Source organism: Melanaphis sacchari, unplaced genomic scaffold (genome assembly GCF_002803265.2).
Source record: "Melanaphis sacchari strain LSU unplaced genomic scaffold, SCAv2.0 Contig287_pilon_pilon, whole genome shotgun sequence".
Taxonomy (NCBI): domain Eukaryota; kingdom Metazoa; phylum Arthropoda; class Insecta; order Hemiptera; family Aphididae; genus Melanaphis; species Melanaphis sacchari.
The window spans coordinates 51820-67435 of NW_020271159.1; the positions used below are offsets into that span (position 1 = coordinate 51820).

At 33.4% G+C, this 15616-nt stretch overlaps 1 protein-coding gene across 1 annotated transcript; it reads right to left on the reverse strand.

Moving 5' to 3' along the window:
* Window positions 1-4887: 4887 nt before the first annotated feature.
* On the reverse strand, window positions 4888-11986 carry LOC112595576. The gene is made up of 4 exons (XM_025340827.1): window positions 11372-11986; window positions 10712-11081; window positions 8664-8812; window positions 4888-5070 (listed from the first exon to the last, which is right to left on the reverse strand). The coding sequence occupies exons 1-4, from the start codon at window positions 11984-11986 to the stop codon at window positions 4888-4890; spliced, it is 1317 nt and encodes a 438-aa protein (XP_025196612.1).
* Window positions 11987-15616: the final 3630 nt, after the last annotated feature.

Here is a 15616-nt window from a genome sequence, read left to right on the forward strand (position 1 = left end):
CCAATTACATGCATCTAAACCTCCTTTTATTATTATTATAACGTGTGTGTACTGTTAAGGGTAGTCTTGGTAGTCACAGAATATTTATATATATAGTCAATATTAATTATTTGAATATAGTATATTTATTTTACATCACATGTAAATCGCTGTTTGGTTTTCTGTATTATAGTTCACCATATTTATTGACTATATTACAAAATACAAATTGGTTTATTTAAAATATATATTTCTCATTATTTCTATTATAAAATATAAATATAATTAAAAGCAAAAATTTATATATAAACATTTTAAACCATCAAACTTATTAGCCCATTTCTATAAATTATTTTGTTAGGTACCAAATATGTAATTTGTATATCTATTTATGTATAGATCAATTATTTATTAATCGTTAAAATTAAATTAGTAGTTATGTAAATACATTTTGAAAAACACTAGGAACAATGTTTATTTTAATAAAATCTAAAATATTGAAATCAATTTTATAAACTAAAGCTAGATAAGTTGTATGAAAAATTAAATAACTTAATAAACTAGTCATGGTCTACTAAATTACTTTTTAGAGACTATTTGGTCATTACTGATACATTAATTAATGTTGAGTGATTGTTCATGATTCATGAATCTCGGCCACATAAATTTGGAAATACATACCATTGGTTTTGCTTGTTGTTCATGAATATTCTTAGTAGCAGGTACAACTTATATCGGTATTTTGACCTAGGCATCTGATTGATTGGATCATTTATGATTAATTAAATCTTATCTATTAAGATTAGGTAGCCATAATTCGTGAAAACGTGTATGCCTTGGAAAATAACGCTTGATATTATTAATACTAATCATTATGTATGGATCAATTGTTAAGAATAATTCGTAATTAATATCCATGACTTTGAAACAGAACTTTAGATAAGCTATGTTTCAACCTTTTTTCGTACAATTGAGTCAGGTCTGATTCAGTTTCAAAAAAAGAATAGTAGCGTATATTTTATGTTATCTTTTATGGTAAATGGAATAACAGATAGATCAAATTCAGCACTCTAGCATATAAAACTACATTTTTAATTTCTGTCAGGAATAACATCGTTAAATAATTTTGTATAACAAAATTTTATGAACATGTTAAACTCTTGGACATCCTCAACACGAACAATATAATCTGTGGTTTTAAATGGTGTATTTTATTTATTTAATCTATCGCGATGAATTTGGTTAATTTTATTAAAATATTTAGTTTCAAAATCTTTCATATAAAGAGATTTTGCTGGTGAAAATTTCAAAACATTGAAATGTAAATATGATAAATATCTATGAAGCACATTATTTTTAACTATTCACACAGGAAAAAATTGCAAATGTTCACCATTAACTATGCACGTGACGAATGGTAGAGAGTAACTTACTTATTAAGTATAATATTTTATTATTGATATACTTTTTTCCTTAAAAAGTTTTAGTTCTTAATATGAAAACTACTATAAAAAACTAACACAAATTGTTACCCAACACAAATTTTTACTTTTTATTTCTATTCTATAAGTTAATTAAAATTGTTTTACAAATTGCTTGGGATTCTAAATATTTTATAAAAATTGAAAATTAAAATAAATGGTCACAAAAATATTTTGTAAATTAATAACATCACACAGAGTAGGCTCTAATATCTATTTTTAATTATTTAAATAAATAAGTCAATTCAAATTTTATTTTCTAAGGTGTTTTATAACCACACAGGACTCATTGTTGATATTTTATCATGAGTCGTGATGCATTCAAGTTGCTAATTTTATTACAAGTATAGAAATAGTAATAATTTAAAATAATAATATATATAATATACACTATATTAAAATATAATAATATGATTTTTTTTTTTTAATCGGCAATACATTCGCCACCCGGAACCGCCGTCGAGCAATACTTCGGGTGACTAGTCGCCATCGCCATCGTTTATTATTAATTAATTATAATTATTTTTTGGGCGTGAAAGGGACAGTCCTCCAGTCACGGGCCCTTACAAATAAAACAATATAACAACAATATAAAACTACAGATTATGATATAATATGGGCGTGAAGGGACAATACCCTAACACAGTGGTTCTTAACCGGTGTTCCGTGAACTTGGTAGAAGTGTTCCGCCAAAATTTTAAAATCAGTGAAAAAAAATTCTTTCAAAATAGAATCATTTTAGGTTTTATTGGTTTATTTTTGTACACAAAAACGTTATCGTGAACTTTTGAATTATATAATGTGTCAGTATACTATATAACGGGGGTGGGCAACTGGCGGCCCGCGAGTCTTTTTTATCTGGCCCGCGTTACATTTTCAAATTGCATTAGGTATAGGTATACAATTTTAACCTATGTCCTATTTCATTATAAACAAAATAAATGCTATTCAAAATCAGGCACAAATATCTCATACAAAGTATTCAATTTCTAATTTTTAAATTTTTTTAAACTCTTTTTATAATTTTATTATTTTTTAGTGACTAACACTAACATGTATGACATGCAAACAATTTTATGCTATACATTCATTGTTTAATATATTAAAAAATTAAAAATGTATGTACTACTATTTTATTTTATAGTTGTGTTCCGCGAAAATCTTATAAAATATTAAGTGTTCCGTCATTCGAAAAAGGTTAAGAACCACTGCCCTAACACGACTCCTATGACTTCGGCAGCGCTTCGCTCCGGGGCCTCGCAGTCACCACGGAAGTTTGCCGTCTACGGCGCGGCCGGCGCCGAGTTCGCCTGACTTACCGACGCCTGGATGGAGTTACCCCCTGCCAAAACTACCTGTCCCGCTCAGCACTCTCCTTCGCGAATCGAGCCACCACCTCTCAGTTACCAACCTAGCCGGACTCTTCAGCATTCTGGGTACTAGTCCGCCCGGGTCGAAGGGTCGGATTGCGTCGATTAAACGCTCCCGGTGACCCCTGTACGCTTCACAGTGTAAGAGGGTGTGGAAGGCGTTGTCGACTTCCTTGCCGTAGCCGCCGGGTGATCCGCAGTGGGAACATCCGCTAGACGGTGCACGGTTGATTCTCCCCTGGAATCAGTTGAAACAACCATGCCTCGTCATCAGCTGGTTGAGGTGAAAGGGTATTTCCTCGTACGGCTTGTTCACTTACTGGCAGAGCAGGTCCGGGGTGACGGGGTTAAGGCGGTGTGTAAAATAGTTTGACCGCGGATAGCCGGTCATGAGAATTTGATGCACACGCCCGATACTCGTCTAGCGCGATTTGTCTTCCAGCCCCACCTAGGCCTTTACGGCGTAGGTGGGAGAGTTGACGATATTACGTCTTTACCCGTGGTGGTGGTGGTGATAGTGTAGCCGGTGGCTGCGGTTCCTGTATTTTGTACCGGCGACCGTTGCGTACCGTGTCATACTCTCCCGCCAAATCGCCACACAGGTTAGACTTGTACCGGTGTGTGTATTCCGAGGTGTGGTTCGGCTTGCATTACTTCTTGGCGGAGCTTGAGATAGGCTCGCGTAACCATTTCCCTTTAAGGTTAATTTGGGGACCCCACCGGGGTGAAGAATGGCTTGTTATACTCTATTTCTGGTACCTTCTTGAACGACAGTGGTGGCGCAGCTAACCAGGCGTCCTTGGAGATATTTTACGGGTCCGCGGCTTGGTTTTGCTGTTCCGGCGCAGTGTTTTGCGCTCTGATGCCGGTGGATCCACCTCCATCGTCACCACCGGTGCCGACTTGTACGGAGGTTTGCTGGCGGTCTCAGGTTTAGAGGTTGGCGTTTGGACTCGCTGACTGCTTTCTAGCCTTCCTCTTTTCCTTCAACTTGAGGAACTTTTTTTTGTTCCTCGCCTGCTGTGCCTCTGTCATTGTCCTTATCGGTGCTGTGGGAGGTGCTCCAAGCGTTCTGAGTGACGGTTTCGGTCCCCTGGAGCCAGCGAAGCTAGGCTTACTTGCCGTCTTAGCGGCTGCTGGTTGTTGCAGCTGCCTTGGCCTCGACGATAATTTTGTGGGTTTTCTGGAGGTCAGCCGTACGGTTTTCTTAGCCACGACGGTAGATGGCCATCTGCACTAGGCCCTGGATGAACTGCTCGGGTTCACGAAAGGCGCGTTTTTTGGTGAGCATCACACACTTTGATTTGTCCGGGCCAATTTCGAGGTTGTTGGAAGACATCCATCGTTCAATGTCAACAAGTGTTTAATTCACTTTATCTTATATCAGCTGCGCGTTGTAGGCAACGGCTACCGCCGCGACGTCATCGACAAACACGACCAGCTTAATAATCGGTATTGGTGGTGGCGTCTTTGGTCGTCACACCACTACTCGAGATTTCCTCTCTGTTCTGTACTTGATCGAGGGTGAGAACCGTCCGGAGATGCTTGGCGTTGGCCTCCAACTTCTGGACACTGCACAACGCTTCATTGAAGGATCGCACAACCTGGTTCCTGCCTGCCTTCATCTAGGAAACCATAGAGAGAAGCTCCGTGATGGCTTCTTTGACCCCAGGGCTGCGGGTCTTCTCGGAGATGACTTCGAGAGTTCCGACTTTCTGGAACAGAGTTCTGAGGGCCGTGTTCTGAGGTATCATTTTCGTCCAGAGCGCCTTACAGTTGCTAAGGACCGTGTTGCGAACCTGGTGTTAGAGGAGTGACGGGGAGATATTGAAAATAATAACACAGGTTCGGTTAGTTGTAAAGTAATTTTCCGTTAATTAGAAAAATGAAAAATAAAATAACAGAAGACTCCAAGTTAAAACGAGGAAAATCTTTTAAAAATGTAGGTTCTCTGTACGGACGTGGCAGAGGCATTATCGCGTGTAGTTCGATGGGTAGAACTGATTCCAGTCATAGGACCGGTTCGCGGTGTCGGCGGTCAAGACGTTCCGACGCCGTTATTGTGCGTCGGTGTCATCTGTCGTCGGCTGGTGGTTGGATAGAGAAGTGATTTTCCGGTTTTCCGCGTAAAAGCCGTTTGAATTCAAACGGATATTACGCTGAACCGCGTCAACTTGGATGGATTCCCTTTCACTTTCTAAAAATTTGCATGAAAACAATGGCAATTTAGGATATGATACCTTAGAATAATTAAAATATTATTTAAAAAAATTATAAACTAATTTAAATTAATTGATTGACGTTATAATTATATATAGATGATACATAAGTACATGTTTAACAAACAAAATCCTTGTATAAGAACTATTTTATTTAAAAATATTTTATCTAGGTTTATAATTAATTATAGATGAAGGATTACATAGTAGTAGTATCTCAGTAATAAATTTTGTATATGCATAAAATCCAAAGCAAAAAAATTAATACTGAAGATTATGTAAAAATAATAAAAACATTTTTAGATTTTAGTGAAAAAGAGTTATATTGATATTAAAATTTTAAAACGAATATGAGTATTACATATTTTAATGTAGTTATAAGTTTACATTAATTATAAAATTAAATTTTCCATAAAAACCAATGGGATGCCTTAAGTGATTTTTTTTATCTTAAAATGTTATAATAGGTCAATTATCTTTAGTTTTAAACCTAACAAAACAGAATTGATTTTGCATTATGAAAATTAAGTATCTTGATGGATTATTATAAAACGAAAAAAACAAACGAGTTCGTATTCTTTAATATATAATTTTGAGCACATAGACGTATAAGTAGATAGTAATAACTTATTACTAATAAGCTTTCACCTCGACATTATGCAATGAAATTGTCTTTAAATTCTTCAGTAGATATGTCCATAATGTTATTAAAATTTTCTATTTCTGTACCTAATACAGTATAAAAAAAATAATTATTATAATTTAATACTTTTCTAACTCGTTCTGCTTCGTTCTGCTTATATCGGAGGTTGTTAAAAAAACAAAAGACGATACATTAAAAAAAAGCGGGCAAGTGGGTACCGCTGTACATTAGGGGGTGGGGTGAACCTCGGACTAGAGTAGGTTAAATTTGAATGCAATAATAGGTATCATTGTATACAAAAAACGATTCTGAACGGAGATGATTTATCAGTCTAGGATATATTATATTTAAATATTATCATACATTCTATTTTGAAACAAATATTTTATTTTTCAATTAGGACGCATTTGAAAAAGTCATGGTTAATCAATTAATTATTAATTTTTATGAATTATACCTACACAATAGTTTGCATGGTTTTGACGAATTTTTGTCAATATTTGAACTTCAAATGCTAATAAAAAAAAATTGTGCTTATGTATTCTTAAACATTTTTGATCACTATAAGAATAACTTATGAGGAACTTTGTATTAAATGTTCAAGTATTTTGAGTGGGCCAAAAAAAATTTATTGACACTTAAAAAATTTTTTTCAGAAAAATTGAAAATTTCAGTTGTCTATAAATAGCTATAAATTTTTCCTATAATGATGCTTCGAGTTTTTACTATAGCTACTTGAAGGAAAACTTAGGGAAAACATAGTGTATTATTTTTAATCCTTAGTTATAAACACAAAAAATTTTATGATTTTCAACTTCAAAATTACTTACAAATTTTAGTGTTTTCGATAGATTTCGTAAATATTTGAACTATAAACGTTTATAAAAAAAAATTGTGACTAAAGATTTTCAATTTTTTTTTAGCTACAATAAGAACAACTCATAAGGAACCTTGTATTAAATTTTCAAAATTTTTTGGTCATCCAACATATTTTTATTGACACTTCAAAAAAAAATTCTCATAAAAATCGATAATTTCAGTGGTCTATAAATTAAACTGTATATAGATAACACTAATAACTAATATAAACATTTGGTGAAAATTTCAAGTATTTACAGTGATTAGTTTTGAATTACAACCATATAAAAAAATTGATTTGGTCAAAAACTTGTTTTGCGTAGAAATTTCCGTTTTCTCGTCATTTTTTTTTTGTTTTTCTCGATTTTTTTGAAAACTGTTGGAAAATGTTTACTTTTTACCTGTATAATGCACCAAGTATATTCACTTTGCCATCGGAAACCACCCCCGAAGTTTGAAATTGAAGCATTATTTGGACTACTTATGCTGTTCACAGACACAAAAAAAAAAAAACACACACATCATTGTAAAATCAATACATTTATCACTCCGTTCAGAATCCAAAATTTCAACATACCTTATAATTTTTATTGCTGCTTATAAAGCAATCTAGGTAATTCTAATCGGTCTTGTTGTAACAAATGGACAGTTGAAATAAATACCATGATGTTTGTTAGGTAATTAAACTGAATTTTAAAATACTTAAGTAAAAATTATATCTTCGATAACGGAAAACAAGCAGAGACGGTAGACCTTCTAAAAAGTGTGTGTGCATTAGTGATGGGTCGTTACCATAGATCTTATACTAATAGATAGAAAGTGATTTTAAGCCAGGCGAGGAAAGATAGAGCCCGTTTTTCGGTGACTGAGTAGCTGTAAAATTATCATATACTATAAAGCCGCAGTCGCAAGATTATAGTAAAACGCGATAGTTACTATCGTAAAAGCAACTATCAAGAGATTGTCATCATGTGACCAGATTGATATTGACTTTCAAACTATCACGAAAGCTTCTCTCGTACTATCATGCGTACATAATAATTTGATAGGAAATTTCATGATAGTGATAAAAATTATCATCGTGTGGACACCATAAAATCATACTATTGTAGTGATTGGTAAGTGGCTTAACACACACACTTTTTTTTTTTTTATTAAGAAAACAAAAACGTATTTTATAATTCATGCATGAAAAATGGTATTTTATTTTAAAAAACTAAGAAGAAACATAGTTAACTTGATGTTAATTCATCTTTGATAGAAGGACGAGACAAATCTTATGGTTTTGGTTTAAATATGATCCAATGAATATTAAGTGTGTTATTCAGCTTTCAATTTTGTACATGTGTAATACGTTTTGTGGTAACTTAACTTTTTAATATTATTCAAGTACTTACCGCAGAGAATCATTTTTATATTAAAAATTTTCAGTTTTGTTTAATTCGAAATACCGTAATATGTATTTATTATACATACGAGGGCTATTCCAAAATTAACCTTCAAAGTGAAAAAATTAAAAAAAAAAAAAACCAAAACATTAATTTTTTGCACAGAATAGTTTTATTAAAATATAAATTATTTTTCTACATAGTCTTCGTTTAAATCTATACATTTTTGATAACGTGTGACGAGCTTTTGTATACCCTTATTAAAAAACAGTACCGTCAGTACGTTGAGTTCATAAGTTCCTCATTACTTCCAAAATGTTGAGATGCTATGGATGATTTCAATTTTGGAAAAAAGTGATAATTACTTGATACTAAATCAGGACTGTAGGGAAGGTGATCAAAAATATCCTAATTGAACTCATCCACTAAAGTTTTTGTGCGTGCAGCAGTGTGTGGTCGCGTATTGTTATGCAGAAGCACCTGGTAAGCATTCCTCGTCTTTTGTTCTGGATTGCTTTTCTTAACTTACGTAAAGTTTCACAATAAACCGCTGCATTTATTGTATTTTCAGGTTCCATGAAGTCGGTCAACAATATGCCTTTACTGTTCCAAAAAACTGTGACCATCATTTTTCGATTGGAAAAAGTTTGTTTGAATTTTTTTGGCTAGTTAGAGGAATGAGTGTGCATCCATTGTTTTGACTGTTCTTTAATTTATAAATTTACATACTGGAACCATGTCTCTTCTCTAGTCACAATTTGTAGTAAAAATTCTTCACCTTCCATTTCTAAATGTTCGAGAAATATTTTTCCTGAATTGACACGTTGGGTTATGTGGACATCTGTGAGCTGTTTTGGGACCCAACGGCACAGAACTTGTAGTAACCCAAAATTTCAGATACGATTCTGTATAAAGTAGTTCGAGAAATTTCGGAAAATTTTGTCGCAAGATCTTAAATTGTGAAATGCTTGTTTTCTCGAACAAAATGGTTACTTGGTGAACCACGTCTTCGGTCATGATCGATTTGCGCCCTTAGCCCCCTTCATTATGCACATCTGTGCGTGCGTTTTTAAATTGTCTACACCAATTACGTACTGAACATCACTTATAACTGTATTGCCGTAAATAGCACATAACCGACGATGAATTTGAGTTGCATCATTTCTTCCGGCTTGCAAAAAGCGAATTACACTTTGTACCTCACAGGCGGCGGAAGATAAAATTGTATTCTCCATATTAAAACGGCAACTATCGGAAAAATACTGAACAAAAACGGTTGAAACTTGGCAAATTATTAAAAAATAATATACTGGTTGCGAAATGCAGACACACGTCACCGAAGTGCACGTATGCAAATAATTGTAACACATCTGAAGTTGATTTTGGATTAGCCTTCATATACCAGTATATGTATACATTATACATATTTACTAAATCTTATTATAAAATAATATTTTTTTTTTATTATAAGTCGAAATATACAAATATACAATCTATATCAGCTGTCATAAGTATATATGATATAAGAAAGATATCATGAGTATACACAAACAGAGAAACGCGAGTAAAGAAGGCACTCAATGATGATGTACTTATTGCGCAATAATATGAAATATTTGAAAAAAATCTACAATAACTAATGGGGATAAAAAATTTGAGCATAAGAAATATTTTATAAGTCATTCTAGATTATATTTAGCTCATTTACTAAATGGTTTATACTTGAACTTATAGAGATACATTCAGAGATGTATCAGAGATACATGTTTCATTACATCTTCTAAATATATAATTATAGAAGAGATATCATCTAAAATTATTTTTTTCAATTTTTCTACTCCCATTAGGTTGGAACGTTTTTTTTTTTAAATATTTGTTTAATTTTATTAATAATAAATTTCATTATATATATATATATATTTCTTCTATTTGATCACTTGCTTCGCCCTTCTCCAGTTAAGTATACAATTTTTGATCTAATTGATGTTTGATAAAAGTGGATACTCATTTTATTCTGAAATTTATAAGTTTTTTTTTTTGTTGTAAAAATGCGGGATTATCACTAGTTAAAAAAAAATTGAACATTAATAATTACTTCTATAAATTGTTTTTCTAGCCACAAAAAATCATTTGTAGTTAAACCATCAGTATGTTCAGTTTTTTTTTTTTATAACTCTTTTAAAATTATTATTATTTATTTTTGGCTATAAATCTGTAAACCAAAGTTTTCAATGGTTTTTCTTTTATATGAAATACTTACTATTGGCTGATTTATTTTTGTATCACTTAACAAATTATAATTGCGTTGAAGTCGGTCAACATTTAAAATATCCACTTCATTCAACATTCCTGTATACTGTATTTTGAATGATGCAGGAGAAAAGAGAATGCGGGACGCTTTGAACGAACTAAAGGATAGATCGAAGTATCAAATAGATAATAGGTATTGTTCAATTTTAATTAATAATAGTTGATACTTGGAAATTTCCATTTGCGTTGTTTTGGTTGATGTAATTAGAGGTACACGAAAAAATACTCATTATAAATATGTATGCGGCATACAAAATGTAGATAATGAAGACGGTGTCGACCTTGTGTGAGGGCTTCAAAAAAAAGACCGTATTAGCTAAGTCTTTACATTAAAAGATAATGATATCCGCCGGATTTGCAGGAGATACAAAACCGACTACAACGTACTAATTAAGAAAAAATAAAACGAAATTTTTCGCGAATCACTGTATAGTTGAGATATGATTTCGATTGTATCTCGAACTCCTATACCAATTTATCTCCATACGACCAAACCTAGATCGGGACGTCGTGTATGCGTTGGGCGACAAGTTCTGACTGTCCGGCTTTAAGGACGTGCTCCAGTTGACCCCTTTTGTCCTGCTCCTAGTCCGGGATCGATCATTCGCGTCGAACCACGTGACTCTGTACACGATGTTCGTTGGCAACAAGTTGACGTGATTATTATCGGATTCTAGCGGTTGATTTTTCACCAAAAATAATGCTGTCTGGATGCGCGATCGAGAGATTCGGGACAACAGCACCCACATCATGCCATATGTTGATCGGACTAAGTATGTCCGTCTCCGATTCGTTGTGATATCGTTCACGTTGGTCACGTTCAGCCGGTTTGCCTGAAAACATTCGAGAATACGTCATTTAATTTATAATATTATTTCTATTATTTACACCGTGCGAATAACAGAAATATATTATCAATTATCATCGTGTCGCGTAAAAAATCGACAAGAAAATAATGTTCAGAAAACGAAAACCCCGTTTCCCGTCAATAGCGCGTTTTACGCAATATTCGTAAGGCATATTTAACTTCGGGCGAGATCGTGGGTTTTGATGAGTTTGTATTATAGCGGCTATAAGGAGGGTTAGCAATGTAGAATAGTTTCGATATTCAAATATTATTTACCGAAGTCTGGATGGCGACGCCAGGGTGCGAGTTGGACACGTGCTCGTACAGCTGTTCGTACATACCAAGCCACTGGCACGCATTCACCTGGCACGCAACGTTCGGCACGTGCGGACATCTGGACTCGTGTTCGTTAACGTATCGCACGTAAATCAGCTCAGTGCACCCGTAGGGTGCGTAGGTACACTTCACCTTCACTAGACGAGCCAATTCGGTCAGTTTGTCGACCGCAGCCGACGAGCTCAACGATTGCATCATCGGCGTTCGGCACAGTGGGCAGGGTTTTTCTTGGGTGTTGTTCATATTTACTAGTGTTAGCATGCACGATTCGCACACTGCGTGACCGTTGGGGCAATAGCACGACATTATCGACATCAGCGTCAGGCATATTGGGCATTCCAGAGCGTTACGGATCGCCCGGGAAATGTTCACGATCTCGTCCGATTCGGACATCTGCGCCGAAACGGAAACTACATCCACCTCCATTGCCGCCACGGACGACGATGACGTAGCCGATGCAACCGTTGACGCCGATCGGTCTGCTAAATCTGAATTTGAAAGCTCCACCGTTGCCTCCGTCACCGTCGAAGTCGTCTCCGTCGCCAAAGTTGTCATTATTCGTTCACAGTCGCGTTACACAGAACACATTTATTAAAATTTCAGATTTGATTATTACGTGTACTACACTACTGCCAATAATTATGTATTGTGTTTATTTTTTACACAATGCAAAGTTGCTAAACGTTACCATTGCAATCTTATCTTACAAACAGTTTCCCTTGTAAATATTATCATTGTTTTATTATAAGCTAGTTCATAGATGCTCATTAATTATCAAGACACATCTAATGTAATATAATTATTATTAGGAATATTAGATTTATAAATTTAATTTTTGCTCCTATATGACGCTATGGATGGCTGAGCCCATCCACATGATGATACCCAAAAATGTCCTCATTTCTACAATATCTGTTTCTACCCATTCCCTGAGTCTAGATGATGGCCGTTGGGCTGAAGACAATAAACTGTTACCATATCTATTTGTTTCTAAAACCAATAAGTTTAAAATATCGTCGTCAACAAACAAACAAAAAAAATCATATGGGGACCCGGTAGAAAGTGTTTCTATTATATCCAGGTTAATTCCAAAAGGCTCGTCATTAGGATTGAAAATTGGATATGAAGTATTACTACTATTCGTTGGACCAAAAGTAGATGAAATTTGATTAGACAAAATATTAATTGGCTCGTGTGGTATACAACTATCTTCATCATCACTTGAAGAATCCTATACAATAAAAGTAAAGGTATAGTAAGTTTTTTTTTCAAAACGTATGATTTCCATTAATTGGTAATATTGTTTAAAAAAATTATTGCAATGTGATTTTATTTTTATATTATTTTCTATGATTGACACCAAGTAATATAATATGACATTTTAAAATATAAAATAGGAACATGAAAAATATTTATTTATATTAAACCCCTCTGCTCCAATCAATACCTAAATCTCTAAATCATAAATAAATAATAATAAAAAACATACAAAACTTAAGATGGGGTCTGCATCCGAATCATCGCCACAATCAGATAAATCCTCATCAAATGACATATTTAGAGCATTAATGATTTCATCGTTCTCCATTGTGTTTTAAATATACGTCAAAATATGTCGTACGTCGTCACTTGACAACGAGACAAAGTGAAATGAATTAGAAAATAATATGACAATAGTAATAGGGCTATACTTATAGGCATTGAGTACCATAACTGGTACTCGTTCGGAATCGGTTTATTTTTCTTTAAATAAACATACAATTATATCAATAAGCTTATAAGATAAGAAAATTATTAGAAATATGAAAAAAAACCCAAGGCCTGTGGTGTAAATATGTCCAAAAATACGATGGCGTACGTGACGAAACCAGTGAGTACCTGTATTGGTACTCTTGGCGTGTGAGGACAACTCGGTAAAAATACTCCGGCAGTCAACTTGTTAATCAAAAAATTATTTTAATTGCAAAATCTTGAAAATTTAAAAATTATATGATGTTAATAAATACATACTATTTAATTACATCTCTGTTGTTGCATTGTACTATTAGAGACTCTTTCAAATTTTCAAATATAAATGATCTGCGATTATCAGTGAGCAAAGTTTTGTAAGAAGAAAATGATCTCTCTACGTCCACTGATGTTATAGGAGCAAATTTCAAATATGTCATATCATCGAGATTTAAATCTTCTGGCAGTTCCAATTTTAACACTTCTTCACCGTTCAAAATTTTTGATATTGTATATATTGACTTAAATCCAGTATATTTTTCTAAAACTGTTTTCATTTTTAATTGTACGGCTTTACCAATTTTATTTTGTGATTTATCAATTGTATTTTTACATCCAATATAATTTTAATTGACTCAGACAAAAGACAGCCTGCTTTTTCAAGATGCAAAATAGCACTGGTTAATGCACTAAAATTTTATTTTATATATGTTAAATTACATTCCAGATTAGAATCGTTTATCAAATCACGAACTTTTTTTATTGAAATAGCATCATCTTCGTCCAATTCCACAACTACACGTTTTACTAAAGAAAAATGTTCACAATAATAAATTGTCACGTTGATTTATGTACCCCATCTTTGTGAGTATGGGCTCTGGAGGTAAAGGAATATTTGGTGCAACACTTCGAAAAATTTGTACTCGAGAAAGAGCTTTTAAAAATTTTTTTTCATATTAGAAATCAGCTTATAAACTTTTGGAAACTGTAATCTAATTTCCTCACATACTCGATGCAATGCGTGAGCTACACGAGTAATGTGTTCCATTTTAGAATTAATTAATATTTTAAGAGTTTTGCCAGCTTTTACCATATACGGTGCGGCATCCGATAAAAATAATAAAATATTTTCATGCCTAACCCCTTCGGGCTATAAAATTAAAAGCGATTTATCAAATAATCGAATTATTGTAGCGTAGTTAGCTTTATCTAAAACTTCTGAATTTAAAAGAAATATTTTACCTGGACTGTCAATTTCCAAGGTACCTATTATTACGTTTGCCACATAACGACCAGCTACTATCTATCCATGCTACATCTGTTGTCTCGTCGATTGATACCCATATTTTCTTTTCAGATGCATATGCTCTTTTATTATTATTTGTTTCTTCGTAGCATTCTATAACATATTTCTTACGCATTGTTAATTGATCTGGTGCGATTTTATTTGTATACCTTTCAAGAAATTTTCGAAATGACGGTTGAGATAGCTTATAAAGTGGTATATTTGAATATAATAGAGCATCGCAAAGATCGTAGTTAAATGTTGATGCTGTCGACGGGCCATTTAATAGAGTTTGAGATTTTTTGTTGATTTTTTTTTTTCTATACTCATTATATGTTTATCACGTACAACATGTTGAGAAACATTGAATTTTTTTCACCGGAAACTTTTATATCACAGTTTTTGCAATAAAATATTGTCCCATTAGTGATAAAAATGTTGTCGCCGAATTCGCGCACAAATGTACGTGACTGTGTATTTTGTCATTTGTGTTCAGTGCGCCTATAGTGTGTTTAGTGCGCCCGTCAAATACGTACCTATAATTTCAATGGCTTCCAAACGAAAACATCTAACTTTAGCAGAAAAAAATCAAATTGTTAGATTTTTACCAAAAAGAAAATGTGAGTGCACGTACTCTTGCAGATAAATTTGGAATAGGAAGAACTCAAGCCACCGACTTAATAAAAAACAGAGAAACGATTTTAAAATTATGGAAATCCCACGGTAATGATCAAATGAAAACTATAAAACGTCGTAAAACCGAATTAGGCAATATCAACGAAGTTGTATACGAATGGTTTGTGCAGCTTGTGCTAGAAATATTCCAATCAGTGGACCAATACTTAAATAAAAGGCTTAGAAAGTAAGTAAAGAATTTGAATGGGGAAATTTTATAGCGTCAAATGGTTGGCTTGATAAATTTAAATCACGCTACAATATTTCTTTTAAAGTGGTTTGCGGTGAGAGTAAATCGGTTGATACGGAAATAGTGAACGAATGGCGTATAAACGTCAAACAATTAATTTCTTCTAATGAGCCACGAAATATTTACAATGCAGATGAAACAGGATTATTTTATAAAATTCTTCCTAATAAAACATTAAGTTTTAAAAATTAAATTTGCACTTCTGGGAAAAAGTCTAAAGAAAGATTGACGGTCATGTTATGCGTTA

What these genes read in the sequence shown, in the direction of transcription:
- LOC112595576 (XM_025340827.1), bottom strand. Translation starts at nt 11,986, where the DNA reads ATGACAACTTTGGCGACGGAGACGACTTCGACGGTGACGGAGGCAACG. An exon ending in GCGTCGCCATCCAGACTTCG is followed by an intron (nt 11,082 to 11,371) that starts GTAAATAATATT and finishes GAATGTTTTCAG; the next exon opens with GCAAACCGGCTGAACGTGAC. An exon ending in GGAGATAAATTGGTATAGGA is followed by an intron (nt 8,813 to 10,711) that starts GTTCGAGATACA and finishes GGTTACTACAAG; the next exon opens with TTCTGTGCCGTTGGGTCCCA.